The following is a 27,590-nucleotide window of genomic DNA, read 5'->3' on the forward strand; positions in this document are numbered from 1 at the left end:
GAGAGGAACGCATTCAATTTGCACCTGAACCAGTTTCCAGTCTCCAGACCCCAGTCCCCAGTTGGCCATCTCTTGGGCTTGGCCTGTCAATGCGGCTTCAATGCAATCGCCATCGCCATCCCCTGGCCATGCTTGACTTCTATTACGCGGCAGGTTTAACAAACTTCAGAGCTTCAGAACTTGCCCGAGACACAGCGCCTGAGACAGAGACTGAGGCAGAGAAGGAGGAGACACAGACCAGTGCCACGATCAAGACCGAGACGAACCACATCTACGTTGACCATCTGCCATCTGCAGAACCAGCAGAGAACCTGAAACCAGAAAAAGAAGTGGAAGTACGAGTACAAGTACCAGTACCAGTAGATATAGAGGCAGGTCTCCCCTTCTACTAGTCGCTGCTGCTATTACGAGTATTATTGTTGCTTAGCCAGCTTTGGCTTTGGCTCCTTTTGGCCATCAACTGCCGCCATTCGGCCTCTCATCCCCCTCCCTCGCCGCCTGTTTTCCTGCGGGAAGCTGCAGATTTCCAGCTCTTCTGGTTAGGTTCAGGTTCTGGTTCTTTGTTCTTGGGCTAGGTCAGTCCGTGGGGCCTCTGGCCACGGCCGTTGCTGCGCTCATTATAAAAGGCCATGGCCAGGCAGCATTGGCCACCAGTTTCCTTGAAGTGGTCGCCGTGCTAAGACTGAAGACTGAACCCGAAGACTGCCCAGCCCTACCGCAACCAGCAACCAGCAATCATTGCAATCATTGTGCCAGCTCTCAGCAGAAGTACATACCTCTAGAAGTATCTCCGCCAGTGGATCGCGTATTGTGTGTCCATTAAAGTGCTCTGTGTCTCTCGCATTACCTGCCTAGATTCGGGAAAGTAGTGAAAGGCCATCAAACGCCGACTGAAAGGTAAGTTCTGCCATCCAACCCGATTGGGGTTATCCTATTCACATTCATGCTTCGAGAAAGTTATATCTAGGCATAGTTCTGATATACGCGTTGGCTTTTTTTTCGTTTTTTTGTTTTTGTTTTCTGAGCACTTAAGACGGTTTTATGGGGTCGCAGAGAAGTGCTTGGTTAAGCTGGGATTGAGCTATTAATTTGTGATATATATATTTTTTTTTTAATTATGTGAAAAGTTACTCCGTTTTTATATACCTACCTATTTGGTGAAAAGAGAAATAAAAAAGTGACTAGAATCTTCGGAAAAATTCTATCAATACCAATGAATGTATACAATTTTATAGAGAAAAGTGGATTTGGTTTTTTTTATGAGTATATAGTGGTCAAAAAAAGGCAAAAGACCTTCCATGTTCTTTACTTAGAGCCTTTTTTGTGTGTTTTAATAAATAAGAAAGGCGAGGGCCGCCTTTAAAAGTTTGTAATTTGTTGGCCAATTCATGCCCAGAATTTCTTTTCTACGGGCGCTTTTTATATCATTTAACGATATACGAATAATATATCTTTGAAAAAATGTGAACTTACCACCACATGAACACATTTTCAATGTGGATTTTCCAGACAAAAATGCTTCGATCGACTTGGTTCGACTTTTGTTTATAAATCACCATACATTGTCAATGCGAAAAACTATAAAGACGAATTCAGAAGGTTCCGTCTGTCCCTGCAGAACGAATCTCCTGAGGGTCGTCCCTCCGGCATTGGCTATTGCAATGTTGTCATATGACATACCAAAAGATAGAGGCATCTTTGAGCATTAACCGGACGAAGACTCATTCAACATGGCATGAAAAGTTGGCCATCAAGAAGAATTTTTTTTCGTGAGATACAGCATAATCTGACAGCTGCCCAAGGAAAACCACTCGTTTCAGAGGAGTGGAAAAAGTGCTTTGAGGAATGATTTCAGCGGGTGCAAAAGTGTATCCACCCATTGTTGGGAATTATTTTCAACGAATTGCTATTAGGCTACGGATTTCAAAGGCACTCACAACGTGTTACATTCTTCTAGAGCCAAAGCACAAAATCTACTAAGAATTTTGATTTTCTTTGTCTGCTTCCTTTCTATTATGGCCTCCTAAATAAGTCTCAGAAGAAGGTTAAATTGTACAGAAAATATGAACAAGAAAAGGCAATAATATGAGAAATTTATAGAAGAATAAATGCATATGAGAATCGAATGAGTTTTATGCTAAAAGTTACAGTCGGGCAGTATTTTCTTCCCACAAACTCCACTCCAAACGAAAGACTTAGGCAACGAACTTGCCCAGCACTTGGCCTGCACAAAGAAGTCTCTTTGGGGGCGCTCTTTGAGGACAATGGGGGGTAAGGGGAGATTTAAGCCATAAAGCTGCTTCTGGTCATTAGTTTGTATCTACACTAGAAGTGTAGGATCGGCAGGCAGATCCAGATCCCTTCCCTTGCCTTCACTACCCCTTCCCCCATTCGATCCGATCCGATCCCGAGCAGGCCAATCAATTGCAAACCGGTTAATAGTCACTCGATCCATGTACGGACTTCGTGGTGCATCCTGTCGGACGAGGCAACATGCAACATGCAATTACACACACAGGCACACACATACGAAAATAGCTTTAAATTTAGAATGGACTTTGGTGGATCGCACTGGGAGTGGGAGGAGGAGGTGGAGGAGGAGGAGGAGTGGCTTTAGTTGCATCTAAAAATAGACCAGTGGCTAGACCAGTTTGCAGCAGTTGGAGGAGTTGATTGGAGGAGGAGGAGGAGTGCAGAACTTAGATCCAATGCATAGCAATGCTCAGCCCCCTTTCCGTTCCGTTCCCCTTTGCAGAATTGCAGAATGTTCCTCCTCGCACTGTTCTGCCTGGCCCTGGCAGCGATGGGCGGCCAGGCCAAGCCCTACGAGCCGACGGCCCAGCACATTGTGATCGTGACCCCGCAGGCCCAGGTGCACCTGGAGCCGACTCTGCGCTACGTCCACGGACTGTCCCCGCTGGCCCGTGTGGCCACCCCCCATCACGAGGAGACCATTGTGTATGTGCCGGCCGGAGCAGCCGCCTCGGTGGTTCCAGTGCTGGACGCTGTGGGATCGGGACGCGCCGGTGGCCTGGAGGGCAAGCAGTTTGAGGGCGTGCAGGAGACTTCGAATCAGATCCAGCAGCAGGTGTCGCAGGGCGTAGAGATCGTCTCTGGACAGATCGGAGAGGCTGCCGCAGCCGCCGCCTCCGCCGGAGCAGGCTTCTTCCCAGCCCTCTTCCCCGGGGGCTCCAAGAAGGAGGAACTGATTGAGACGCCAGCCAACACCCAGCCCCTGATTGCCGCCGAGGCCCGTCACTTCTACAGCTTGCCCCAGGTGTACCACACACATCCTGTGGTCGATGTGGTCCACGGTCCCGTCTACTCCTGGCCCATTTCCTCCATCCGGGCACGCAGCATCCAGCAGGAACCGGAAGCCGAGCCCGGCCTGAAGCTGGCACTGACTGCAGAGCCCGCACTCGAGGGAGAGCCGCAAGTTAAGGCAGAACAGGAACTTAAGGCCGAGCGTGAAGTTAAAGCAGAGCCGGAACTCAAGAAAGAGCTGGAAGTTAAGGCGGTGCCTTTTCTTAAATCAGAGTCGGAGCTCAAAGCAGTGCCTGAGCTCAAGGCAGAGCCAGAGCTGAAGAAGGAGACATTGCCGGTGCTGCCTCTGCTGAAGGAGCAGCCACTGGAGCCACAGCCACTGGTACAGCCACAGCCACAGCCAATCATCGCCGAGCCCCAGGTGACAAAGGCCGAATTCGCTGGACGCCTGCTGGAGAGCAACGCCATCAAGCAGGAGCTGCAGAGCGCTGAAATCTCCAAGGAGCAGATCAAGGAAGAACGTGAGTATAGAAATGTGCCTTTCTTTTCACAAAACAAAAACTGAAGACAATTTCCTCCTTGCAGCGGTCAAGGCACTGCCAGAGGAACCGCTGATCAAGGCCATTCCCGCCGAGTCAATCCAGCAGCCTATCCAGCAGCAGCCGATCCTACAGTCAGAGCCCGCCGATAGCATTGCCATTGCCAATCCCATTGTGCCACAGGCCTAGGCGGCCGACCCAGAACCCAGACGCAAAACGCAAGACGCATCTCTGAATCTTACTCCTCCTATGGGCAGCTTTGGTTCTTCGACTGATTCTCATCGCATGCCCGGCTTGGACAAGCCTGGGCAGGGGGTTTTCCCACCATCAACCATCCACACACCACACACCGCACCCACATCCGTACATTTAATTACTAACACACCGAACACGCATCGGATCGCATCGCATCGCACATAGTTTTCCATTTTCCAGCCATTAATTAACAGCAGCGAAACGGGAAAGAGACATTCATTCTTAATTATCATCACGAAAAGTTCGTATTCATCATCATCATCATTACATATTCATTAACCATAACATTGAAAAAGTAAAACAGAACAATAAAAAAGTGAATGTAAAATGTAAAAGAAGGTGGACAAAGGGAGAGATGGGTGGAGCCATAAGATAGATGGAGCTTGTGGAACTTAGGGTAAAGATTACAGCTAATCTTACTGGATCTTCATCCTCAACTACAGCCCCATCTGTGAATAGTTTAGGGAGCTGCCATGGCTTGAATTCCGTTGAAAACTTTAGAGATTGTGCAATGACAATGACCCTCAGCGGTTGCTTCTTGCGCAGTTCGCCAAATTCCCCGGCAGCATAGAAATATTGCACATATTACACGGGGGAAGCCCGATCCGCAGCACTGCATACAAAACACTCACGGAACGTGCCCAAACGTAGGCAAATCAGGGCTGGGAGCGCAGTCTTGGGGAACGGCATTTTATTGGCTTAGAGCTAGGGACATAAATATGAAATAAATAGTGTATTCCAAGGGGGCTCTCCCTGATTTGGTCTAATCTGCGTCCTCGCCCACTGTAATGTAGGCATCCTGCTCCCCAATGGCTATCAGATCATCCTCGTCGCCGCCAGTCCGCACGGTGGTGACACCCAGATCCCCATCTATGGCTTCCTTGGTGGGAGCCTCGTCTCTGCGCACCGGTTGACTGGTGTCCGTGTAGCGGTAGACGGAGAAGTAGGTCTGGATGCGCTGGATGATGTTCTCCAGCAGAGGGGGGAACTTATGCTCCACTCCGTCGCCGTAGATCCGGATGTTGAGCTCGCTCCCGCCATGGGAGTGGTGGTTGTCTTGTTTGATGGCCTGCAGAACTCCACGCAGCAGAAGTAGGTTCTGCCGATTGCTCCCGCTCTGGCCTGGGCCCCGTCTCAGTATCAGGGAACCATTTGGCTTGAGCTCCAGATAGCCAAACTTTTCCGTATCCAAGGGAAAGGGCTTATCGTCCACACTGCCCTTTTCGATGAGAGTCAGCGGCAGAATGGCCGCCTGCAGGGCGGAGGAGAGGAGCACCCAGCCCATGGCCATGTGAATCAGCTGCATCATCTCTGAAGTGGTAAGGCTGTGAAGTGGCGACCCGCTCTGGCAGTCGCCTGTCGTTGCACTAATTTCGGCTTCGAACTGGCCAACGAACTTATTCCAACTGCTGCGCTTCTTTTTTATCAATTTAACATTTTTTGTGCCTCTTTTGCTGAGCCCTGAGTGTAATTGAACGCTGTTTGTATTTACCTTTGCGCGGCCCGTTTAAGCGGCTGGCACTTGGCCAGGCCAGGCCGGGCCGGGCCAGGCCAGCAACGTGAGACGTGCCGTGCCCCGCTCTCTCGCTGCGCTTTGGCTTTGGTTTTGAGTCGTTTGCGATGTTTGAGTTACTGATTTGCATTTATTTGTCAATTTTCTGTTATATTTTTCTCCGGCTGGCCCCAAAAAGCCAGGCATTTCGCCAATATTCAATACTCGATCACGGCGTGCAGTGAAAGTGTTATATTCCCTGGAGAATTTAGCTGCTCTTTAAAAGGGTTTTGAATAGCTTCCAATATCAAGAAGTGTAGCACAGGCAAAGTACCTGAAAAGGAATCCCTTTCAGTGATTACAAAATGTTACCCTTATTTATAGGAAATACAAATTGGCTTTTTCAAAAATTTTTAACATGGCTACGCCAGCCTCAAATTTTGCAAAAATTGTCCCCCTTATTTGGAAGCCTCTTACGATCATTTTAAGACGTCGACTTAAAAAATATCTCATTCAATACTAGAGTTACGGTCATTAGAAGCGAACGATGCAGGGAGACTCAAAGTATTTTTTTTGTACATGTTTTTCCAGAAACTATTACATTCTACATGAAACAGCCAAAGAAGTATGCCACACAAAGTTAAGTATGAGCAACAATGCTGCCGGACATTGCGATTTCCGATCTTTCGGTGTCTCGGCCCAAAAGAGCGCTTTGGATAATTTGAATGGAGAAATGTATAGATATGCTGTCGAAGATGAAAACGTTGGGAAAAATATGCACCGGCAACTAAGTTATAGACACTATATCATCGTGTACTCATGCCGACTAAAGTTTGAGATACTTTCAGTAGAAGTGAAGTTTCTTTCATGAAGATATCTTTTTTCGTTCAGAAGTTATCAGCATAAGAAAAAATACCATTCGTTACGACAAAGGTGTCTCGGTTTCAGCCGACAGCTGTCGGCTATGCATCGATTCCTTGGTTTCAGAATGCGGATCGTGTGCTTCAGATCAACTTGCAAAATCAGGGCATTAAGGATGCTATCCACCGAAATGAAGCCCAAGACACTGGCCGGCTGGTTGGCAAGATCCATCATAACAGTTCCAATGATCCCACGACTGAGGCCCCTGCCTGTTGTTCATTGATGGTCGGGGCTCATCGTAGAGGACTTTCGTAGGTCCTGCCTATGGCGCTCTCTCATGGATCTCTCTCTCCCAATGTGGGTTAGCAGTAGAAGGGCACCACCACCACTCTCTCCCCCTCTATGATAGCAGGAGCATTAGCGTGTTTTATCGGTTGACACTAATATTTCATTGAAACAGTATGGATGATAATTTATTAATTTATTTAGATTGAATTTCATTAAGTAGTTAAGGACATTGATATAATGTTGTGTCGCAATTATCATTATTATTTGTGTGTGTGTGTGTAATTAGGGCTTAGAGTAGCGGAGTCGCTACCCAAAGCAAGCCAAAAACTGATTAAAAAAAAAAAAAAAATGTATAAAACTAAACAATTAAATTGCTAGGACATGTGTCTGTGTGCGTGCGTGTGTGTGGCTTTTGTTGCTGTTTAATTAACAAAACAATTCACATCAAACATACAAATCGTGTGGTTTTTAATACAATAGAACTTTTTAAGACTGTGCAACCAGCGAGTAGGACACTTTTCCTCTCCTCTCCTCTACACTCCACTCGACTCCATTTCCGTACCCTTTTCTATCTCTACTCAATCCCTCCTCTGTCTGTCGCTTGGTTAAAACTTAAAATAAATAAATAAACATACATTTTTCAATGCGGGCAACAATATGTAGTTACAAATGGTGTACCAGTATTTCATATTGGTTTCTTCTCCTTCCTTTTTTTTTTGTGTGTGTGCTTTTTCGTTTGTTTTTTGTTGTTTTTTTTGTTGTTGTTGTGTTTTGTGGTTTTTGTGTGAATTCTGATTTCGCCTTGAAATGCAATTGCAAATAATAAATATCTATACAATCTCTGATGGTGCAGATAAAGCAAGGACTATCTATCGATTTCAAAATTTTACAAAATTTAATTTGATTTGCTTTTGATTTGCTGTAGGACTCATGTTTCACTTTCTGCTTCTTTCTCGCTAATTTCTCATCATTTCTAATGTAAGTTTTAAGGCAATATCTTCTCTTGTATACCGTTTTAATACACGTATATATATATATATCTTCCTCCTCCCCTCTATCTGGTTTTCCTCATGATTTGATCCATAATTTCGTTGAATGGGTTTATGGCTAATATCCGCTTGTTGCGCCACCGATCTGCTCCGATCTACTCCGATCTGATCCGATCCTTACATCAACTTCTGCTTGGCACAGTCGGGGCAGAGGATGTCGGGTCCGTCGGTGATGAAGCCGCGTCCCACCAGACTGGCCTTGCAGCTGGCACAGACGAAGCAGTCGTGGTGCCAGTGCCGATCCTCAAACGAGATGAAGCGCGTGCCGCCAATGCCTGGGGGATAAACCATGAAAATGTTACCAACTCCAACGGATCCAAACGCTGCTCATCCGCTCACCTGTTATGGGCTTCACGCAGGCCGTGCAGCGCTTGGCAAACAGCTCGCCAAAGCACTCGGCACAGTAGGGCTTCTCGTCGCGACTGGTGAATCGCTGGCCGGCCAGCGTGATGTTGCAATGGGTGCACGTGAAGCACTCCCGATGCCAGGGCTCGTTCTTGTAGGTAACCCCGCCAGAGGTGATCACCTATGCGTTGAGAGAGCGAGACATTACCACAGGATATATAAAATATAGACTATTGATGCCCCTACCTTGTTGCACTTGATGCAGCGCGTGGCAAACTTCTCCTCGTAGCAGCCGGCGCAGTAGATCTCCTGCTCCCGCGGTATGAAGGACTTGGTGCCGATGGCCGTCTTACAGACGCAGCAGCAGAAGCAGTTCTCGTGCCACTGACGGGTTTTGTACTCCATTTTCTTGGTACCTGCACGAAGGAAGAGAAGGTGGAGTTTGTTAGACGCTGAAATCAATATATTTCCCAATCAATTTCCGGCTCTGCCGGGAGACCTTGAACTTTGCACTGTGTCAACGTCAACCCACTAACCCAGCTCTTTGGTGCGATTTAATCTAGGGAAAACCTCAATTTCCAGCCATCGACATGGCCCCGACATATTCAGGCCGCCCTCAGAGTGGGGCCAGGGCGCACTCAATCGCTGGATGGCAGACAATCGGATTTTCAATGTAAAAAAAAACAAAAACTTTTCCCCCATTATGTTTGCCAGACATGCAACATTCTCCCAGGGAATGGCGGGGGTGCCTGTCACGCCCCCACTCTCTCTCTCGGTCCCTCTGTGTCGCCTGAAGACTTCGACATTTTCATAAACAATTAATGCAGAAATTACGCAAATATTCGGCTAGTCTCTAGACAAAAGCACTCCACTCCAGGGAAGACATTTCTGGTGGTTTTTTTGGGGCCTCTGTTTAATGTTCCGCCGAGTTTATTTATTGCGTGTTCGAAATGTCTGTTGCCAAAAATAAGCAGACACAATGGCAACAACAAAATAAAAGAGTTCAAGATAGTTTTTCCCTTTTGTGGAAACTGTGGGAAATGTAGGCCGCAGAGCGGGTAATTGAGTGGAAATTATGCTGGCGGAAAATGGCTCTTTAATTTCTTTGAGGCCCTGGGGTTCGCATAAATTCATGGCCCACTTTGAACACCTTAATTTATGGCCCCTACATTTTGTCATATCAAATATCTAGACAGATTTCGTGTCTAGCTTGTTTCAGAGATGTTCCGTAAAAGGTCCATTGATTAGTCATCAGAGACAGCCACATCATCCATAAAGATGACGCTATTGGCTCCATGGGCTCCATTGGCACTGTGGCCTGTGGGCGGTTCCTTTCTTCTGCTTCCAATTTGAATAGTTTTTGGGCAATAATAATGATAAATTATGATGTATCATTCCGCGCTGATTAACATACGAGTAATTTATGACTCCACTCTTTTTGAGGGGTTACCTGCTTTGGTGGCACGCGGATCGCCCTGCCGGCAGTAGTCGCCCAGCTGGCAATGGAAATTGCGATTTTCCTCCACGGCGGAGGCATTCGGTAGGAACATGCTCAGCACGGCAATGTCCTCGTTGTTGTCCTTGGCCTTCTTGATGCGCTCCGCGCCAATGGTCTTTGACTGCAGATGCAATCGAGACTTCATTCTCGAGCTGAGAACATCCACGTCGGTCATGATCGAATGCTACTCAGAGGATACCAGCGCCCCCCCCATCGGCGGATTAGTCGATGATAAAACAGCAGCGCAACACGAATGGAAAGTGTACCCCAGATGTGGCTTCGATTGTCCCTCTCTTCCCTCCCCCTCCTTCTCCGAAAGTACTTTCTTAATAAGTCACGAAAACCGCCAGTTAATAGATCGCTTCGCCGCGATGTGGGTCAAAAGACTTGGCCCCCACTCCACAGCCCATTTGACCAAAAAGAAGACCAACAGCAGCAGCAGCAGCGGCAGTAGGCCTTATCTTTGGATCTGGATCTGGATTTGGATCTGGCTCTAGATCTAGATGGAATACAAATTTGGCGACGCCAAGTCCACCAGAGAGACCATCCACCATCCATCTCTCTCATCAATGCGTTGCCGTGCTGACGTGCCGCCGTCCTCAATGACATCATTTGCCGAACAACAAGTTTCATTAAACTTAGCGAATGCTTATAAATAAAATCCAAAGACCCAAAACCAAAACCAAATTGGCTATAATGGAAATGAAAACAACAGCAACAGCAAAAACAGCTGCCTGCTGATCATAAATCATTAAATAATTAACTTTTTTTGTAATAGAAATACTCAGCAAAAAACACGAATCAAAATTGCTTCTAAATAACTCATGAGCAGGAAATTGTCCGAAAGCTGAAGCTGTGCGAAGGCGCACAGGAAGCACAGAATTGTACGGATAGAATATCTTAACGAGAAACCCACACAATTGTATCTGGGAGATGCGGAGGAGAGATATCATACGAACGTTTCGGCTATGTGGTTCGGCTCAAAGAATGTTGGAGTAATCCCAAAGGCTAAGCAAAGAGAGATGGCAGATTGCAGAGAAACCTCACAAATGATTATTGGATGATGTAAGACGAACATTGAACGGAGAGAGAAATCTATGGGGATAGAAATATCAATGAATCGATGAACTACTCTCGATCTTGTCGCAACAGCCGAAGATCGGTCCCATCCGTGTTGGATTACTATAGCGTTCGTATGGCTTTTGCGGTTAAATGGTGGGCTGGCATAAGCATCGCTTATTTATAGCCGCCAGTGTCCAACATAATTATAACTAATTGTGATGGGTTGTCAGGCGCTCAATACCCAAAGACGTCGCCCACTGACCACTGACAAGGGACGGACGCCTACAACAAACGCCGCCGCCGCCGCTGCCACCGCCGCTGCCGCCGTCGCTGCCGCTGCTGAGGTCAAGTGGATAGACATTGAGATAATGATATATTGACAGGTCGATGACTGCATCTGTGTGCGTGCCAGCGCTGTGATTGATGCCATTTGCTCAAACTCCAGCCCCGCATTCAGCGAGTGTCAAAGCCTTAAAAATGAAAGTGGATTTGGTTTTGCATTTGTCAACACAGAAAAACAGAAAACCGAAAACAGAAACCCACAATCCCTTAGGCTGTGTGCATGGTCTGCATTTTTAATTGCAATCCAGACAGAGGCCATTCGGATCAGCGAAAATATTGTACGGGCATATGCCGTACGAGGAGGGTTTTCATTTAGCGCTGACAAAGTTTTCTTTCTGTTTGATTTTCACTGTCTCTGTCAGGGAGATCTTTGATTTTGACTTTGACTTTGACCCGCAGGGCAGACAGTCAAATGCTGGCTCTGGCTCTGACGCTGGCTCTGGCTGGGTCTCCAGATTTATTAGTTTTTTGTGGGATTCCGTGAAAAGAGAAATTGAAATGGCTTGTTTTTTGTGGCTTTGTTTTGATAAGACAACGATTGACATTCAGCTTTGGCATTTGGCTTTTGGCTTTGGCTTTGAGTGGATCGAATGTACAAGTATATCCCCGATGGGATCTTTAATTAGCCCAAAGCTGGGACTGCTCAGAGCAGAGTAGAGCCCCCAGTAGAGTAATTAAGTGGCAGAAGGGGGACTACGGAATGGTTTCCCTTTAATCGCCAGAGCAACAATTACGGAATCAATTGAAAGTTTCTCAAGCGTTTTTCCAGTTCGATTTCGTTTCGAATTCCGAATTGATATTCAATTGCAATGACAACAGCAGCAATAATCGAAAGAAATTCCACTTTGCGTGCGGCATATTCATGTCTGTGTTTCGGCGGAGACGGGGACGGCTACGGGTACGGGTACGGCGACGGGTACGGGTACGGGGACGGGTTCTCTCTTTTACATGTCTTCCATTTGGTCTGGGTGTTCGCTTACGAATGTGGAACACGTCGATTTGGCCATCGCTTGACATTAAATGCATCCCAAAACGACTTCAAATCTGTTTCCGGTTTTCTTTCTTTCTGGCTTGGACTTGGATTATTTATGAAATTGTTTTTTTTTTCTTTGAAGCGGGGAAATCCGAGTCAAAGCAGAGGCGGAGCTGCCTGCAGCTGCAACCTGCAGCTGGGGATTGTGTAATCTGTGTGTGGGTTGTCCTCCAACTCCATATTACGTATACGCCCAGGACGTGTGCGCGTTGAGTATACGCAATGTGGGCTGCCCAAAGGAGAGATCTCTGCCTCTGTCTCTGCGAGTACACTTTTCATTTTCGTTGCTGTTTACAAGTGGATTTTCTTTAAACACACAAAAAAAAATGTTTATAATCGAGAGCTGGCGGCTTCTGGGTTCCGTCTCTCTCGATTATGGAAAACTAAGTGCGGAAATACTTTTGTTCGGTTCTTTATTGTATCGCGATGATCAAGAAAAGTTTATGCAGCAATCAATAAAGCTCGCTGCGCGATTGCATGCAACACGTTGCCCCAAACACTATATTCGTATTCTGTAGCACACAGCCGCGGCACATTCCACGCGCTTTGAAAGCCGCTTTGAGACTGAAACCCGAAGGCCCAAACCGAAACCGAAACAGCAACAGCCACAGCCACAGACAACGGAGTGGAGTTCACTCACTCGTTCTGCGGAGCATTCGTTAGCCGGCACTCAGCGAATAGCAACGAATCCACTCAACCGAAATCGAGTTGCTTTTGAGTTGAATGGAATGGAAGTGAGTGGAAATGGCTGCGGTTCGTGTCTGTTGCATGCCGCCGTCGCCGCCTCCGACGCCTCCGACTAGAGATCATCTTGTTTTCCCTGCCGCTGCCCGTTTAGGCAAGGCAGTCCAGGTGCCAATCTTCGATCTCCGCCTGCTGCGAATGTTCCAAAGGCAATTATGAACAGAATGACGCTCACCATCCTCCATCAGCAGAAGCACTAGTTTTGTTTTGTTTATGCAGATTTTCAGATAGTCAAGTGTGCCCCATGGCCCATGGCGCATCTGTCAACTAAAACTGGGACTGGGACTGGGGTTAGACCCCTTGTAGTACGTACTTGCAACGCCCAGTGGCATTTTGGTTGCCTTCTAATAGGAAATGATTGCAGTTTCTAATGAATTCTGCGACCCGAAGGCGTTGATGCCGAGTCAATTTCATTTTGTTTCGCTTTTGATTAATTCGCTCGATCCACGGAAATGGCGTTGGATGAGACCCAGTATATACGTGGGATTCCCCCCTCCCCCCTCATCGGCAATCAATCAATTGAGTGGCAACAACAGCGACATTCATTAGGGAACTTGTAGAGTAATTGGCTAAGAGAAGTTTTTGGAGCAAAGTTGTGCAATATTAGATCTTGGGAAAGCATTCTTCTAAGAAGATGGCGATAGCGAATGGAAGAAGCTTCTCTTTTTCCTCTTCTCAATCTACAAGAACTCTTCCCCCAAACCGTCGAAAAATCTATATATAAACCATCATTCCCTCAATTATAAATCCAATATACAGTATGAACAAATGAAAGTTCCATTCAGTGAGTGCCAGATATTTGCACAAATATATATTTAATTATACCCGCTGATTCCCACCATCTTCTCCATTGCTGTATTCGTATAATAATCATCATTTTTCATTCTAATGAATCCCCCAAAAAAAAAAAAACCAAAAACAAAAGTCAATTTAAAAGCCACAAATCAAAAAGGAATAAAAATACAAAATCTTAGAAAATCTACAAAAATCTTTGGGTGGGAAGACGCGTGCCTTGTGCGGGCAAGAGAGGGGGACAGAGGGACAGAGGGACAGAGAGAGATTTGTAATTATTTGTGCGATTTTATTTCGGAGATGAGTCATGATTCTATGGACTAGAAGTACTCAAAGGGGGATCAGGGAGAGAGGGCGACTTGTTAGCCAATATGCCAAGTTCTGGCCATAAACAAGTAATCAGCTAATACGAGTATTTAATCAGCGTTTGAGATGTGCTAAGATGACAATTAGCTGATGCCTGAAAATGGTCACCGTCTGTCAATCACAGAGATCCACCTTTGACAAACAAAACCGAACCAGAGACTCCAATGTGGTCGTATATCTTTCTGTGTCTGTCTCTGTCACTTCCCTCCCGTGTGATCGGTGATCCGTGATCGGTGATCTCTGGGATGTCTGAGCTGTGTGTGGTGTGTGTGTGTGTGTGTGTGGGCTGCCTGACATTGAAATATCGTATAATATTTTGCATGTGCAGTGCAAAAAATCAACATATTTCAATATTACTTGTATTTGCGGCTGTTATTGTCAGTTATTGCCGCTTGTTCTACACGTTCATTGGCAACGCGTGGTACGGTGCAACCTTGTGTTAACGCGAAAGTGTCACGGCCCCCTGGCCAGTTTTAGCCAAATTTGGAAGGTGCCGGCGAGGGGTCGCATCGGCATGGCTTGGAGTATGGGTGTTGCTGTTGCTGTTTCAGTACGTGTTCGAAGCCGAGAGATCTGCGGCATTTATCAGCCATAAATTTATCATTCACTGACACTCACAACAGTTTCCCCTCGCATTCTGTATTTGTCTTTCTGTCATATTTATTTGCGCTACAATTGAAACCAGAGCACAAAACACCTTGACACCAGAGAGAGGGACAGAGAGAGGGAGAGAGAGAGAGTGGGATAAAGGGGAAAGAGTACAGATAAAACGGGGGAAGCGTGCGATTACGGGTGTGTGTTTTCAGGGTCTGGCGTGGGCTGAGAGCCACAGCCACAGCCACAGCCAGCGGCAGCAGCCGGCGTGACAATGAACTTGCATTCAACAGACGGCACTCGAAAGAGAGTCGCGTCCCCGACTCCACAGTGGAGACATCAGAGACGCGCTTACGTAAGCATCTTCCCCATCCTCCAGTGTCGCCCGTTGCACTCAAGCGAACGCACTCGAGTGTGGCTACACACACACAGTGCCCACTCGCCAGAGAGCACCCATTGAGAGGTACATGGACTCATGCGAGTCTTCACTGTACTGGCCGGCCGTAGACAACAAATTGGCAGGCAAATGCCATTAATTTCCCCATGCATTGGGGCATTATAAATTGATCAAATGCCCGAGATATGACAGGAACGGAGCGAGCATGGAGATGTCCACCTGTTCTGAACCAGTTTCGTCTAACCGATCACATCCCGTAGCGGTGCGGTTCTAGTACTCCCCCCCTGCCCATACCACCAGTCGGGGCAGAATATGTGGCTGGCGCCCGGAAGTATGCCACACGGCAAGTTGGGGTATGGGGTATGGGTTTTCTTTTCTTACCTGCACGGAACACTTCGCCGCAGCCATCGCAGCGGGAGGCAAACTGGGAGTCGTAGCAATTTCCGCAGTAAATCTTATCGGCCTTGGCCCCAAACTGCTTGTCCACCAGCGAGAGATGGCACTTGAAGCACAAGAAACAGGCCTCGTGCCAGTGCTTGTCTTTGTAGGACAGATCCTGTTGGGAAGAGAGAACAAATCGAGGAGTATTAGTGGAGGATTTCTCAAGGGAAATATACTAGAAACTTCTCCCAAACCTGCCCTTTGAAGCAGCAAGTCTTTACGAGTTCTATATACTCTTTCCTACCATCTCTACCTCCATTTATGTATATTTCAAGCTTTTCCTGCCTCTATCTCGATCTATTTTCATGCTGTAATTAATACAAATTGTGGCTAGACCCATAAAAGAGACATAAAACTCACATTAAAGACCCAGGCTATCGAATTTTTCGACATTAAAAATCAATTCCGCTGGGGGTGCCTTTGCATTTTGATGTGCATGTTTTCTGGACTATTTTCAAACATTTATTGATTATTTTCAGGCTTTGGTTTATTACAAATTGAGAGAGAAAACCCAAAACAGGCCATATTTAAGTTAAATAGAATTCAAATAAATTTGTAGGTTAGGAAATATATATTTACTTTAAATATGAAATATATTTAGATCAAGTATTTTGCATATTATTTTCCCCCATTAATATTTTAAATAAATATTAAAGAAATATGAAAATTTAATGGCTTTTTTCTCTGGGTGGGGGGATCTGCGGTATTTACTGTTTATTGGTTTTTGTGTGCGCCTGTACAGGGTCCACCCACATATGGTTGTTATTCGAGAAGAACTCACCTTCGAATCGATGCCAATGATCTTGTTGCACTCCTCGCACGTGTTGGCAAACACATTCTCGTAGCACTTGATGCAGTACGGATGGTCGTCCCGGATCACGTACCGCTGTCCGGTGAGGCTCTCGTCGCACTGCCAGCAGCAGAAGTGGCCCGAATGCCAGTCCTTGTCCATGGCTTTTGTGTACTCGCCACTGAAAATTAACTGCAGAGATCGGGAGATATATAGAGTACATGGGGATCGGATCACTTGGTACAACATTTACGGGGCACAAGAAGGGAATCACAGACGGGGGACTATGGTAGGGGAGTATTCCAATTGTAGTGTTTTTTTATTGTGTTGTGCAGTGTAACTTTTGGTGTGTGTATTCTTTGTGGTTTCGTTTTGTGGCATTGTTTCGGTGTGGGTACATATATGTGTATTTTGGAAACAGATAGACATTTTGTGGATACCTTTTAGTAAACGGTCTTGCCGAGGAAAGTAGAGTAGTAACGTGTGTCGTTTTGTAAAAGTTCGATATGCGAGAGTACTTTTGGATAGTTTTTGCTTTTCATTTTTGGAATTTGAGTTTAATTTTGGAAATGTACGAGTAATATTGATTTGGAATGGTTTTTGCATTGTTTGTTGGGGATGATTTCAGACATATCCATCGGAAGAACAAAAAAAAAAAAAAACAAACAAAAAAAAACAGAACAAAAATATGAATGGATGGAAAATGTCCGGAAAAAAAGGGAAACCAAAACAGGGAGACTGTTTCGGTTTCGGATACGGATACGGATTCAGATATTTCGGAATGCGCTGTCGGTTACGAACTGCTCACAAAACACGTCACCTACCCCCTTTCCTCAATGGAGGCATCCACCTCCACTTCGCTGATTTGGATCTCCGATTCGCGACGTTTCGACGACGTTGACTTCTTGACCTTTTTCGTTTTCTTCACTTCCGTTTGCACGGTTTGCATAATTTCCACGTCCGCCATCGCGCCTAGCCCTCTCTCGCTCACTCCAATGACCGACTAAACTTTCTATAATTATTATCTGCTTCTGTATTGCTGTGTGTGTGTGTGCAGTGTGTGCGTGTGTGAACGTGTCTGTGCGTGTCTGTGCGTGCCTCTGTGCAGGAGCAAACGCGTTTCGTTTCGTTTCGCTTCGATTTTGTGGCTTCTGTTCGGAGTCCAAGAACGTTTGAACTTTGCCGCCGAGATCCCGATCTCAACTGCCGCAGCGGTTTCCGAAAATGTTTTCGAAACGGTCTGGTCTGAATATTGGCCGCTGCCTCAGCCTCTGCCTCTGCCTCTGGCTCTGCCTCTGCTCTGCTCGCTTTGTATCTAGTTTCGCAGCAGCCATGTGTAAAAATAAAATCTCGGAGAGCAGCAGCACGCAAACGAGAGAGAGAGCACGCGTTACGTGTCTCTCCCTCTCTCACTCTGTCCATACGAGTGGCGAGAGAACGAACGAACGCATGGCTGATCATCGGGAGAGGATCGGGGTGGGAATGATGGATGGCCTGGCGGCAGACAATGTGGATATTGCCAATAATTAACGGCACTATATGCATGTAATATGCAATTTCTGAGCTAATGCTTTCTTCAATTTTTGGCCAATTTGTTTGCCATATTTCACGCCCGTTCCTCTCTAAAGAGGAATCACGGTTCAGGTGCCAGAAGGTGGGCGTAGAGGGTGGCACACCTGCCTCCCCACCATGATGTGCCAGGCATTTCAGATACCTTTTATCAGGCCTTCCTCAGGTTTTCTTGGAGGGCGCGTGGCTGAACCTTGACCTTCGAAACAACAGGAATATACACTGTTATGGGTTCGGAAACACCCCGACTTTTTGTTCCTGTTACACACATGTATCCACCATACAATATACCCCTATTAATGGGTATAACAATTTTCAATTTTTCTCCCAAAAAAAATAAATTTCGTTTGGTGTTTTTAGTTCCATTTTCTTTCTGCCTGGCGCTTTGTGCACACGACACACAAGTAGCACTCACAGACACACACACACACACACAGGCCCAAAGACATACAGACACGAAGAGAGAAGGAGAGAAAGGGGGCGGGGGAGGGGCAGCCCTGCCCTCTCCACACTGCACTACACACGACACGATCCCCCACACACACGATCCGTCCATCCATCCCCAATGGAGCATAAATTGGTATGGGTTCTGTTTCTGCTTCTCCTCCTCTGATCCAATGGGGATCTGCTAGATGGTGTACATATATTGTATCTGACTCTGGGCCTGCACTTATCGCACCCGTGCGGTATTTTCGGTCTCTGGCGTGGGCCATATAGATGTTTTAATTGATCTTCAGCCTTTCAGCATTTTGCGTGGGTACATTATCGTAATTATATTAATCTATGGCAATGGATTTAGGCATTCTTCTGATTTTCCCCACTCTATACGTACGTATGTTTGGCCGACTATTACAGCATACAGACATCATTGAAATGCCAAAAACTGGGCGAAAATGTTTACTGAAATGGGCCAACAACAGGTGTGTGTTTTTTTTTTGGCGGATTGGAGGTGAGAAATAGTTGTACAAATAATTGGTTGGAAATGCAAAACAGAGACTTTGAAATTCAAGGGCAAAATTATCAAAATAAATATGAATTGATGGGTTATTTTCAAAATACAAAATGTACTTGCATAATAGTTTGTATACCAATAATTTTGAGATCAACATATAGTATGAGTGTGCATCCTTTTTTTGTGTAAATTGAGTTCTAGTTTCTAGTCGGATCTAAAAGGAGCTTTATAGAGGATGTTCTTTGACTATATTCAGGTATTATTTACAGCAAAAAGTACTTAGAAATGTGGATAAATTAACTAATAATTCTGCCCAATAATCTTCCTTTTTTTTTAAACAAATCCAATCAATTCTCACCCAATTAATAACCAATGTTTACTCACAACAAATTTCCATTTCCCATAGAGAAATGGACGCGACACCTGAGGGCAGGTGAGGGTCACCAAGGTGAGGGAATGGGATTGGCAGGCGTTCGGCCAAAAGGCCAAGAAAATGCCAATGTGACAGTTCAGTGGTAGAAAGCAATTAACAAGGTCTCCATCGTCCCCCCTCGGACCAGACCCATTCTAGGTCGTATCCACAACGAACAGAACTAGAACTACAACTAGAGGAAAAAAGAAAACCAGCCCAAATCATCTGAATAATAAACAAAATCAACGAAACACAAAATATTCTGGCAAATTAGCCGCAACGAAAAGGTACATCAAATATACACATATATTGTATAGTATATAGTATATAGTATATAGTATATGTCGGTGAATGCATATTTTACAGTTTGTTGAAATATCAAAATGTTGGATGTAAACTGATTCACTGCTGCGATGGGAATTTATGGGCTTTATGCGAAAATAAAGACGTGGCCCCACTGACGTAGGAATGACAGATGGTAGAGGGGGGAATGGTTGGGTTCCATAATGGACAATCCATTAAGGTAGGACATTGATGGTTTCTAGATCGCCAAGAAAGATGAGACGTGCCTTGGGGTGTGGGAGCCCTACGACGGCAGAGAGCAATCCCTAATAAGAAAAGGTTTGCGAAAGTCCTCGAGAGAGTCCTCTAGGAGAGATATCTGAGAACAGCTTGGGCACAGATTCCAGTCTCTGAATTCGGGAGCTTCCAAAAAAGGCTAACTTCTAGTAGATAAACCATTGATTTCAGTATGTTCTCTGGGATGATAAATTGTCAGCCGAAGTTCGGCCATCTCCCCCTTTTTCGGAATTTTCCTATACGCTCCTATGAAGCATGTACTCATAAAATGTACATATAAATCGCACAAATCTCACATATATACATATACATAGTATATACTATAGTCGGATCATAAAATAATGCATTGCATGTGTAGTATATTAGTGGCTGCTATTTTCGCCGCCACAGACATTGCCCCACAGTCCCCCAAAGGCGGGGGGTGGCGTGTGCGGGAGGCTGTGTGTGTGTGTGTATTGCAATCTTTTCAGTTATAAATAAAATTGCAGTTTGCGAATCTTTTGATAAAAGTTTTGTTGCGTGTTTTTTGTGTGATGCGGTGCTCCTCCTCCTCCGCCGTTGATGATGATTGCTGCCTGCTCCCGTCACTCCCGCCACTCCCTCTTCTGCTCCATTGCTCCCCGACTGCTCCTCGACTGCTCCTCTGTTCATTACGATTATTTTGGCATTTTTCACGCGGGCGTTAAGGCGTTAATTGGGTCATAAATTCATATATGTATGTACAGACAGACAGACATATGTATGGCGTATATGCCGTAGACTCATTTGTGTGTTTTCCAGCGTATTTTTATATTTTTTATTGGAGGAAATCTTGCCCAAGACGCTGCCTATGCCGGTGGGTGGGGGTGGGGTGGGAGGTGAGGGGTCTATAAGTTCAAGTTTAAGTTTGTCTACGATCCAAGAGACCCATGAAGACCGATGAACATTTTGGCACATTTTTAATTTTTAATTTGTTTTTAAATTGGTTCTAGAAAAATCAAATGAAAACATGTTTGCTTTTTGCCAATTTATTGAGAAATTCCAAAAATACATGCATCCCAAAGATAAATTGCAAAAATATATATATGTATGTATGTATGTTTCGCGAATGCCTTGCAGCGGGGTGAAACAAAGGTGTTTCATTTAACTGACACAGAACACAGAAAAAGATATCCATTCAGAACAGAATTTCAAGTGAAGATTTTTCGGAAAATTGTTTAAGGCTAAGAGAAATATTCTCAATATATAATACACCGATGGAAAATATGAAGGAACATGCATAGTATATATAGATAGATGGATAGATAAATAGATAGAACCGCAGGCTTTTAAGTGTGCCTCCGTATGAGAAATGAATTCATGTCAAAGACAGAGCCACAAAAACTATTGAATAAGACTTTTTGGCAGAATTTTTGGCAGTGTTTTGGGTCGGCTACGGATCCATTTGTTTTGTACACTTTCGCATGCATTACGCAATGAGTTTTACAGAAATAAATCCCCAGTTGGAAGAGTGGAAAAGTGGAAAAGTGTGGAAAAGCGTACGAGTAGAACAAAGCCAAAGTGAGCGGCATAAACAAATCACACGAGTGACACACTTTCCTGTTCGGCCTGTCATAAATATTTTCAAAAAGACAATTTCCCCCCCTCCCCAGCCCCACCCGACCCGCGGATTGACAGTCGCCAAAATAATTTGTTATCTTCTCCCCCAAAAAGAAGGGGGGTTGGAGGGCGGGGGAGCTCCTCCTTTGGCTGACTTTTGCTTAATTTGACTAAGGACGCGACACACAGAACTTGACAGCGACATTTCAGCGTTTCATACAATGAGAAATGCATGGGATATACCTCATAAAAGTGTTCTTTGAGTTGACATCTTCCTCTGGGAACAAATTATCGCAATGAATGAAATTGGCATTTTCGCTTTGTGACACAAAAAAAACTGGAAATGCATTTGTGGGATTAGCATACTTTTGGGCACACGAAAGAGCCTGTTGGCTGTGGCCTACTTTGGGGGGGAAACCCCTTTTTGTGCCCACAACTTAAGGGTTTTTCTGTTAAGGGTTAGCATTCCTTTTCTCCTTTGTCCCTTTTGGGATTTTTCTTGTTTATTTTTGCGTTCCAGCTAACCTTCAAATCGTACCAAAATTCCTTTAAAATATTCCCTTTTTTTCCTGTCAAAAATTCCTTAAAATGATATGCAAATATTTCTAACAGAAGTAGAGACTAGGACTAGTTTTTCCAACCCATGCACAATCTGTATAAATAGTTCATGAAATTCGTTAATTAAGGCACTAATTCCAAAATATCTCCAACTAATCCTGGAATCACGTCTGATATTCTTTTACGCTTTAAGGCCAATCAAATTCTACTTAGTCTCGAGCTTTCCATCCAAGCAACCTTCGTATGAATCACTTAAATCTATATATCCGCCCTCCCCCACACATGGTAAGACATGTTAAGACACGTTAAGACGTCTCTCTGTTTGGTTTATGATGCCTTCCCACTGACGTGACCATTAAAAGTCGAGTAAATCTAAGTATATGGCCAACAATTTGCATTTTGGGGGATTTATGTGTGCTCCTCCCCATTTTCGTTGGGCACACGGAATGGTATGTCAAACGATGACATCATTCGCGGGAAAGGGGCAGGCGGAATGCAAAAGTGGGCCACAAATACCAAGTGTACAGATACAGATACATATGTATGTAAAGAGGCACAGATATACAGATATATGGGCAATTCTGAGACGATTCTCGGTGTGGTTCTGTGAATGTCAGTGCACTTGTTGTTGTGCCCATGGATGGACGACAACAGTCCTCAGGGGACCCTCCTGAATGATCTCAATGCTCGGGCATTTTGGGAATTGGCACAAGCCACAGATGCAACTCGTTTGGGGAATGGTTGCCGATGGTTGCTGATGGTTGATGCTTGATGGTTGACGGTTGATGGGGGGCTACTATTTATAGGAAGAACACGAAATGCTTTTATTTTATTCATTTGGCATTTATTTCTCAGCAATTAAAAAGACAGCACAAAAAAAAAATAGATCGTTAAGTACACTAGCATCTATCTATGATGACTAGTTGCAGAGTCCTCTCTTTTTTCTTTGGGAGGGGTTTAGGGTCGTTAGTATAATACATAGTTCATACAATATATATAGTATGGGATCTCTGATCCCATGGGTCGGGCGGGCGTTTACCCTTCAGTCAGAGGATGCGGATGCTGGATGCTGGATGCTGGGAGGATCTATGGATCTATGGCTTGGACGTGGGCTCGTATTCGTGGCTATGAACATGTCTATAAGAAATAGATAAAAACAAACGAAATCAAATGAGTGACGGCGCAAGAGAGCAGCGCCTCGAGAAGATTCATCAAACCAAAAGCGAGGGCGATGGCGATGGCGATGGCGACGGCTAGAAAAGCGGATAAAAGTTGGCATCTTTCAGTATGTCAAAGGTGTCCACCACGGAGCGGGCGGGCACCACGGCGCCAGACGGCGCTGCAGCGGTCAGGGAGGAGGAGGAGGAGGGGGATGCTTCCTCGATGGACGAGGCCGGGGTCACGCACACACTCTGACCCGCACTGACGGTGGATAGCAGATTCTGCTGCGTGGACTCGGGCGTCAGATTGGAGGACACCGACACGGGGGCGATCTCCGCCAGCGCCGCAACCAGGGCTTCCTCCATCCGATCGATCTCTGGGGCTTGCGGTGGCACCATCTCCTCTTTGCTCTCCTTGGCCTTCCTCCGCTTTTTGGTCTTCTTTTTGGGCTGCTCCTCCTCGTCTCCCCTGTGTTCCTGTGCCTCGAACTCTGCAATGCCCTCCAACGATTCGCCCACAAAGGCCAGGCTGCTTCTGGGCGAGAAGAGGCCTCCTCCGCCTCCGCCTCCTCCCTCCTCGTTGGTGAGACTGCTCTTGGAGCTGCGTCGAGAGCGGCACTTCCGCTTGGGAGTTGGTGGTTCCGCTGCTGCCTCCTGCTGCTGCTCCTCCGGCCGTCGCCTGCCGTACATCTGTGTGTCCGAGTCGTTATCATCGCGCAGCTCCTCCTCCGTTTTGGAGCCCTTGCGCACCTTCTTCTTGCTCTTTTTCTTCTTGGGCTTCTCGCTGGGGGCAGGTTCCTCCCTGGGTAGGATTTCCTCGTTGGGGACTGTGGCTTCTGCCTCAGCATGGAGGCTACTCTCTTCGGGTACATCGGTGAGGATCTCCCGCATGGGACTGCGACTGAAGAGGGTGATGCTCTCGCCGCCAAGGCTCAGGCGACGCAGGTCCACCATCTCCCCGTTGGTTTGTTCCGCCTGCTGGAGGGGATCATCATTGGTGTATGGCTCCTGATCCTCATACTGATTGGGATCCATCTCATCTACATCCAGCTCCAGTTCCTGATCCAGTTCCTGCACCAGGTCCTGTTCCAGGTCCTGTTCCTGGTCCTGCTCCAGCTCGTGCTCCTCTTCAAAACGATCCCTTTCTTCCTGCTGTTCTTCCTCAGTTCTCCCCCTCATTTCTCCCCCATTGCTATCATCCTCCAATCGGAAATTCTTCCTCCAATTGTACTCCCTCTTCGGTTTGTAGTTCAGATCCACCTCGATGTCGTCCTCGACCTCCATGCCCGCCTGCAGCTGCGGATTGTAGCCATACCGTGTGCGCAGTCGCGTCGACTGTCTGGCGGCCACTTGGGCATCCCCCAAGTACCGCATTTCCGTGTCCCTCCGCTCGCTCTCCACCAGACCCAGGCCCAGGGCAATGTCCACGTCGGTGTGTCGATGCCGGGAGCTGGATCTCTCCAGCTCCCGTGTCTTGGCCCACAGGGCGTAGCGCTCGCTCTCCGAGCCGGACTTTTCCTTGTCCGAGGACTCCGGTCCGCTCTGGTCCGAGGGCAGCTGCTCCTGGACCATCGTCTCGTACTCCCGCAGGATGCCCGACTGCTTCCGGTTCTTGATGGCATCGTTGTAGATCTGCTCGATGAAGGAGTCGGGGTCGGAGTAGGGCGTGGCCCCGCCCACAGCGCCATCGTCTAGGCCATAGTCTAGGAAGTCCTCCACATCGTCCACCTCCTCCCAGTCCTGGGCCCCACGGTTCGCATAGCGATCCGCGTTCCGTTCGGCCTCCTCGCACTCGGAGGTGTCGTGATGCGACTCGTCCGTGGGCTGTGTGCGCTCGTTGTTGTCCGAGATGCCTTCGTCGAGCTCGTACTCGAACTCGTCCTCGTCGTCGATCTCCACCACCGTCTGGCGCTCGTCGTCGCTGTCGTTGGAGCTGCTCCGCTCCACCTCCAGGTCCTGCTCCAGATGCTGCTGCTGATCCTCGTCGGCAATGTCATAGCTGTAGATGGCATTGGTGGCATCGAAGGCGGCCGCCTCTGCTTCTGCGGCGAGCACAGCTCGGGCCCAGCTATCCTGATCCACGACATTCTCCTTCGAGGACTCATATTCCTCCGGTTCCAGCGGGTAATAGTCTTCCTTCAGCCACGTTCTGGTGCCCGTCATCGTGCGCACCTCAATCTGAGAGATGTACACATACTCATCGCTGGGATACTCCTCCACGGGCTGCTCCTGGGCCAGCGAGTAGCGCCGGAAGTGATGGTACTCCTCCGGATCCAGATGATCGCCGTAGGGATCGCTCTGCTTGAGGATCGCCGAGTCGGAGGCGCGCCGTTCGCTGTCCAGAAAATCGGCATTTAGGTGTCGCGAAAAGTTCTCAAAATTCACGCTGGAGGCCGCCAGCCTGTCCAGCAGCTGATCCTGCAGCTCCCGCTTGGCCGCCTCCTCGTCAATGTCCCTCAGCAGGGCCACCTCCTCGCCCCTCAACGGGGATCGGCTCTGGCTGCGGGAGCGCTGAAATTCCGCCGTGCGATGCCGCAGGTCGTCCAGCTGTGTGGCGGACATATCCTGCGACATTTCGCCCACGTAGGTGGAGCGCCTAAAGCCGCTGGCCAGCGACTCGTCCTTCATGCGCTGCGTGTCCTTCAGCTCCTCCGCAAAGGTCTTGGGCTTGGCCCCCAGACGATTCTCCGTGAGGGATTCCAGGATGGCTGCCTGCAGCTCTCGCTGTGCCGCCCTATCCGCCATTGGAGCCTCCAGGGACTCGCCCACGTAGGTGGATCGCTTGAAGCCACTGGCCACCAGCTCGTCTTGGAGATCCCTGGCCACCTCCGAGACGGTTCGCTCCACATCTGACGCCTCTCTGGTCATCTCCTCCACTCTCTGGCGCTCGGATCCCGTGGGACTGAGGACACGCAGCTCAATCTCCTCGCTGGCATTCTGGAGCTGCTGCAGCGCCTCCAGATCCAGTGCCCGCTGCTTGGCGCTCGTCGCCAGGACACTCTCCACCTCCTCGCTGTTCTTGCGCAGGGTCCGCTGATCGGATCCCTCCAGATTGAGCATCCGATGGAAGTCCTGCTCCTGCCCCGGCGGTGTCTTGGAACGGGAACGTGAGGGCGAAAGCGAACGCATGTCCCTGCCATCCGCAGGATGATATGGCTCCTGGACAAACTCATAGACATATTCCACTGTCACGCGGGGCTCTGGTTCCGGGGTCTTGGCCCGCTCCTGGAGCTGCTCGAAGAACATGTCATTCTGGGCAATCAGCTTCTCCCGACGCCTCTCCAGGCTGTGCTCCAGATTGGAGGCACTGGGCAGAGGGGAGCGGGAACGTGAGCGCGAACGGGAGTGGGAACGCACGCGGTTCAGACGCAGCTGCTCGAAGAGTCGGGCCATGCTCTCGGGGGTGTCCTCCTCGACGACTTCTCCCTCGGCCGGGGGCTCCTCAGGAGGCGCTTCGATCTCGATGGACACACAGGGTATGGGCAGTGTCGATTCGGGAGACTGTTCCTGTTCACGCAGCTTCTCGAAGATCTCGTCATTGTGCTGGATGCGCTTCTGGCGACGTGTCTCCAGGCTCTTGGCTATATTATCCGCCGTGGGCAGGGGCGAACGTGAACGGGATCGTGATCGGGAGCGCGAATTGCGCTCCGCTCTGAGGGTCTCCACAAACAGACGCCTCTCCTCCAGCGTCGGTTGCGCCTCCTCCTCCATGGGCTCGTCCAGGGCCAGGTCGTTGATTTCGATTACGGGTTGGGGCAGGAGCGGCGTTACATTCCCATTGGCCTCTGTTTCCATGGGGCTGTTGCGGCCACCACTGCTACTGTCGCTGCCGCTGGAGTTGGACAGTCGTTCCATGATCTCATCGTTGTGCTTGATCAGACGCTGCCTTCGCTGGCTGATGCTCCGCTCGAGATTCTCGCTGGTCGGGAGTGGGGAGCGGGAGCGTGAATGTCGCCTTGCATCAGAGGATGCTCTCTCCTCATGGAGAGAGTTCTCTGTGGGAGGTCCCTCGGCTGGTGCTGGTGCTGGTGCATATACCATCGCCACTGGGAGGCTTCCATTGCCCGCATCATCTGCCACATTCTGCACCATCAGCTGCTCGCCTGATGGTGTCTCTGGGGCCTCGTTCCCGTTCATAGTGGTCTCCAGGAGCTGCAGCACAAGCTCGCAATTCAATTCTCCCGACGCCACACCATTCTGAGTGTCGTCGTACACCTCCAATGACTTCTCCAAGTCCACGTCCATGCGATTGGCCACATTCTTGGGCTGTGGCGAGGGATTGCGGGAGTTGGAACGCGATCGCGAGGGATTCACGGAGGCCTGGAAGTCGTAAAAGTCGCTGAGGCCCTCCATCATTAGTCCGTACTGATCGCGCCAGGGTGCCGTGTCCGGCTGTTGGACATTGATGCTGGGTGTCTGCGGATGCGGTTGATCCTGATCCGGCTCCGGCCGACTGGCCGACCAGCGCTCTTCGTAGTGATCCATTTCGTCGATACGCGGGCTACGTCGGAGGCCGGGTGAGCCCCCACCACCTTTGGACTGCTCCTCCGTTGCGGGGGAGGTTTGCAGCTTCAGGGGAGGGGTAGAAAGCGGAAGCGGAAGTGGAAGCATGGGCAAAAGCGTAGCGGAT

General features: G+C 47.9%; 3 protein-coding genes across 12 annotated transcripts in view; 1 reads left to right on the forward strand and 2 right to left on the reverse strand.

The window, feature by feature from the left end:
* Positions 1-654: 654 nt before the first annotated feature.
* LOC4812411 (probable serine/threonine-protein kinase kinX) lies at positions 655-4,393 on the forward strand. The gene is made up of 3 exons (XM_033383802.1): positions 655-897; positions 2,756-3,785; positions 3,850-4,393. The coding sequence occupies exons 2-3, from the start codon at positions 2,765-2,767 to the stop codon at positions 3,990-3,992; spliced, it is 1,164 nt and encodes a 387-aa protein (XP_033239693.1). The 5' UTR covers positions 655-897; positions 2,756-2,764; the 3' UTR covers positions 3,993-4,393.
* LOC6900156 (uncharacterized) lies at positions 4,203-5,395 on the reverse strand. Its single transcript, XM_002135459.3, has one exon. The coding sequence runs from the start codon at positions 5,365-5,367 to the stop codon at positions 4,822-4,824; it is 546 nt and encodes a 181-aa protein (XP_002135495.2). The 5' UTR covers positions 5,368-5,395; the 3' UTR covers positions 4,203-4,821.
* Positions 5,396-6,877: 1,482 nt separating this feature from the next.
* Positions 6,878-27,590, reverse strand: part of Lmpt (four and a half LIM domains protein limpet) — a 59,880-nt gene continuing 39,167 nt past the window's right edge. For 3 of the 10 annotated variants that reach the window (XM_015188382.2, XM_015188387.2, XM_015188385.2), the window contains 5 exons: positions 16,144-16,344; positions 15,303-15,477; positions 8,340-8,509; positions 8,088-8,274; positions 6,965-8,023 (listed from right to left, as the gene is read on the reverse strand). In XM_015188382.2, the coding sequence (XP_015043868.1) occupies positions 7,866-8,023; positions 8,088-8,274; positions 8,340-8,509; positions 15,303-15,477; positions 16,144-16,344 (891 nt within the window). In that variant the 3' untranslated portion in view covers positions 6,965-7,865. Of the gene's footprint in view, positions 8,024-8,087; positions 8,275-8,339; positions 8,510-9,543; positions 9,779-12,427; positions 12,597-15,302; positions 15,478-16,143; positions 16,345-16,592; positions 16,662-16,976; positions 17,383-22,622; positions 27,530-27,590 lie in introns of those variants that run through there. The other 7 variants (XM_002135458.3, XM_015188386.2, XM_015188388.2 and 4 more) reach the window with 7 other exon arrangements.

Source organism: Drosophila pseudoobscura, chromosome X (genome assembly GCF_009870125.1).
Source record: "Drosophila pseudoobscura strain MV-25-SWS-2005 chromosome X, UCI_Dpse_MV25, whole genome shotgun sequence".
Taxonomy (NCBI): Eukaryota; Metazoa; Arthropoda; class Insecta; order Diptera; family Drosophilidae; genus Drosophila; species Drosophila pseudoobscura.

Bases quoted from the DNA above. Each gene is read 5' to 3' on its own strand.
- LOC6900156 (XM_002135459.3), bottom strand. From the start codon at position 5,367: ATGATGCAGCTGATTCACATGGCCATGGGCTGGGTGCTCCTCTCCTCC.
- LOC4812411 (XM_033383802.1), top strand. From the start codon at position 2,765: ATGTTCCTCCTCGCACTGTTCTGCCTGGCCCTGGCAGCGATGGGCGGC. The intron at 3,786-3,849 runs GTGAGTATAGAA...TCCTCCTTGCAG, and splicing joins GGAGCAGATCAAGGAAGAAC to CGGTCAAGGCACTGCCAGAG.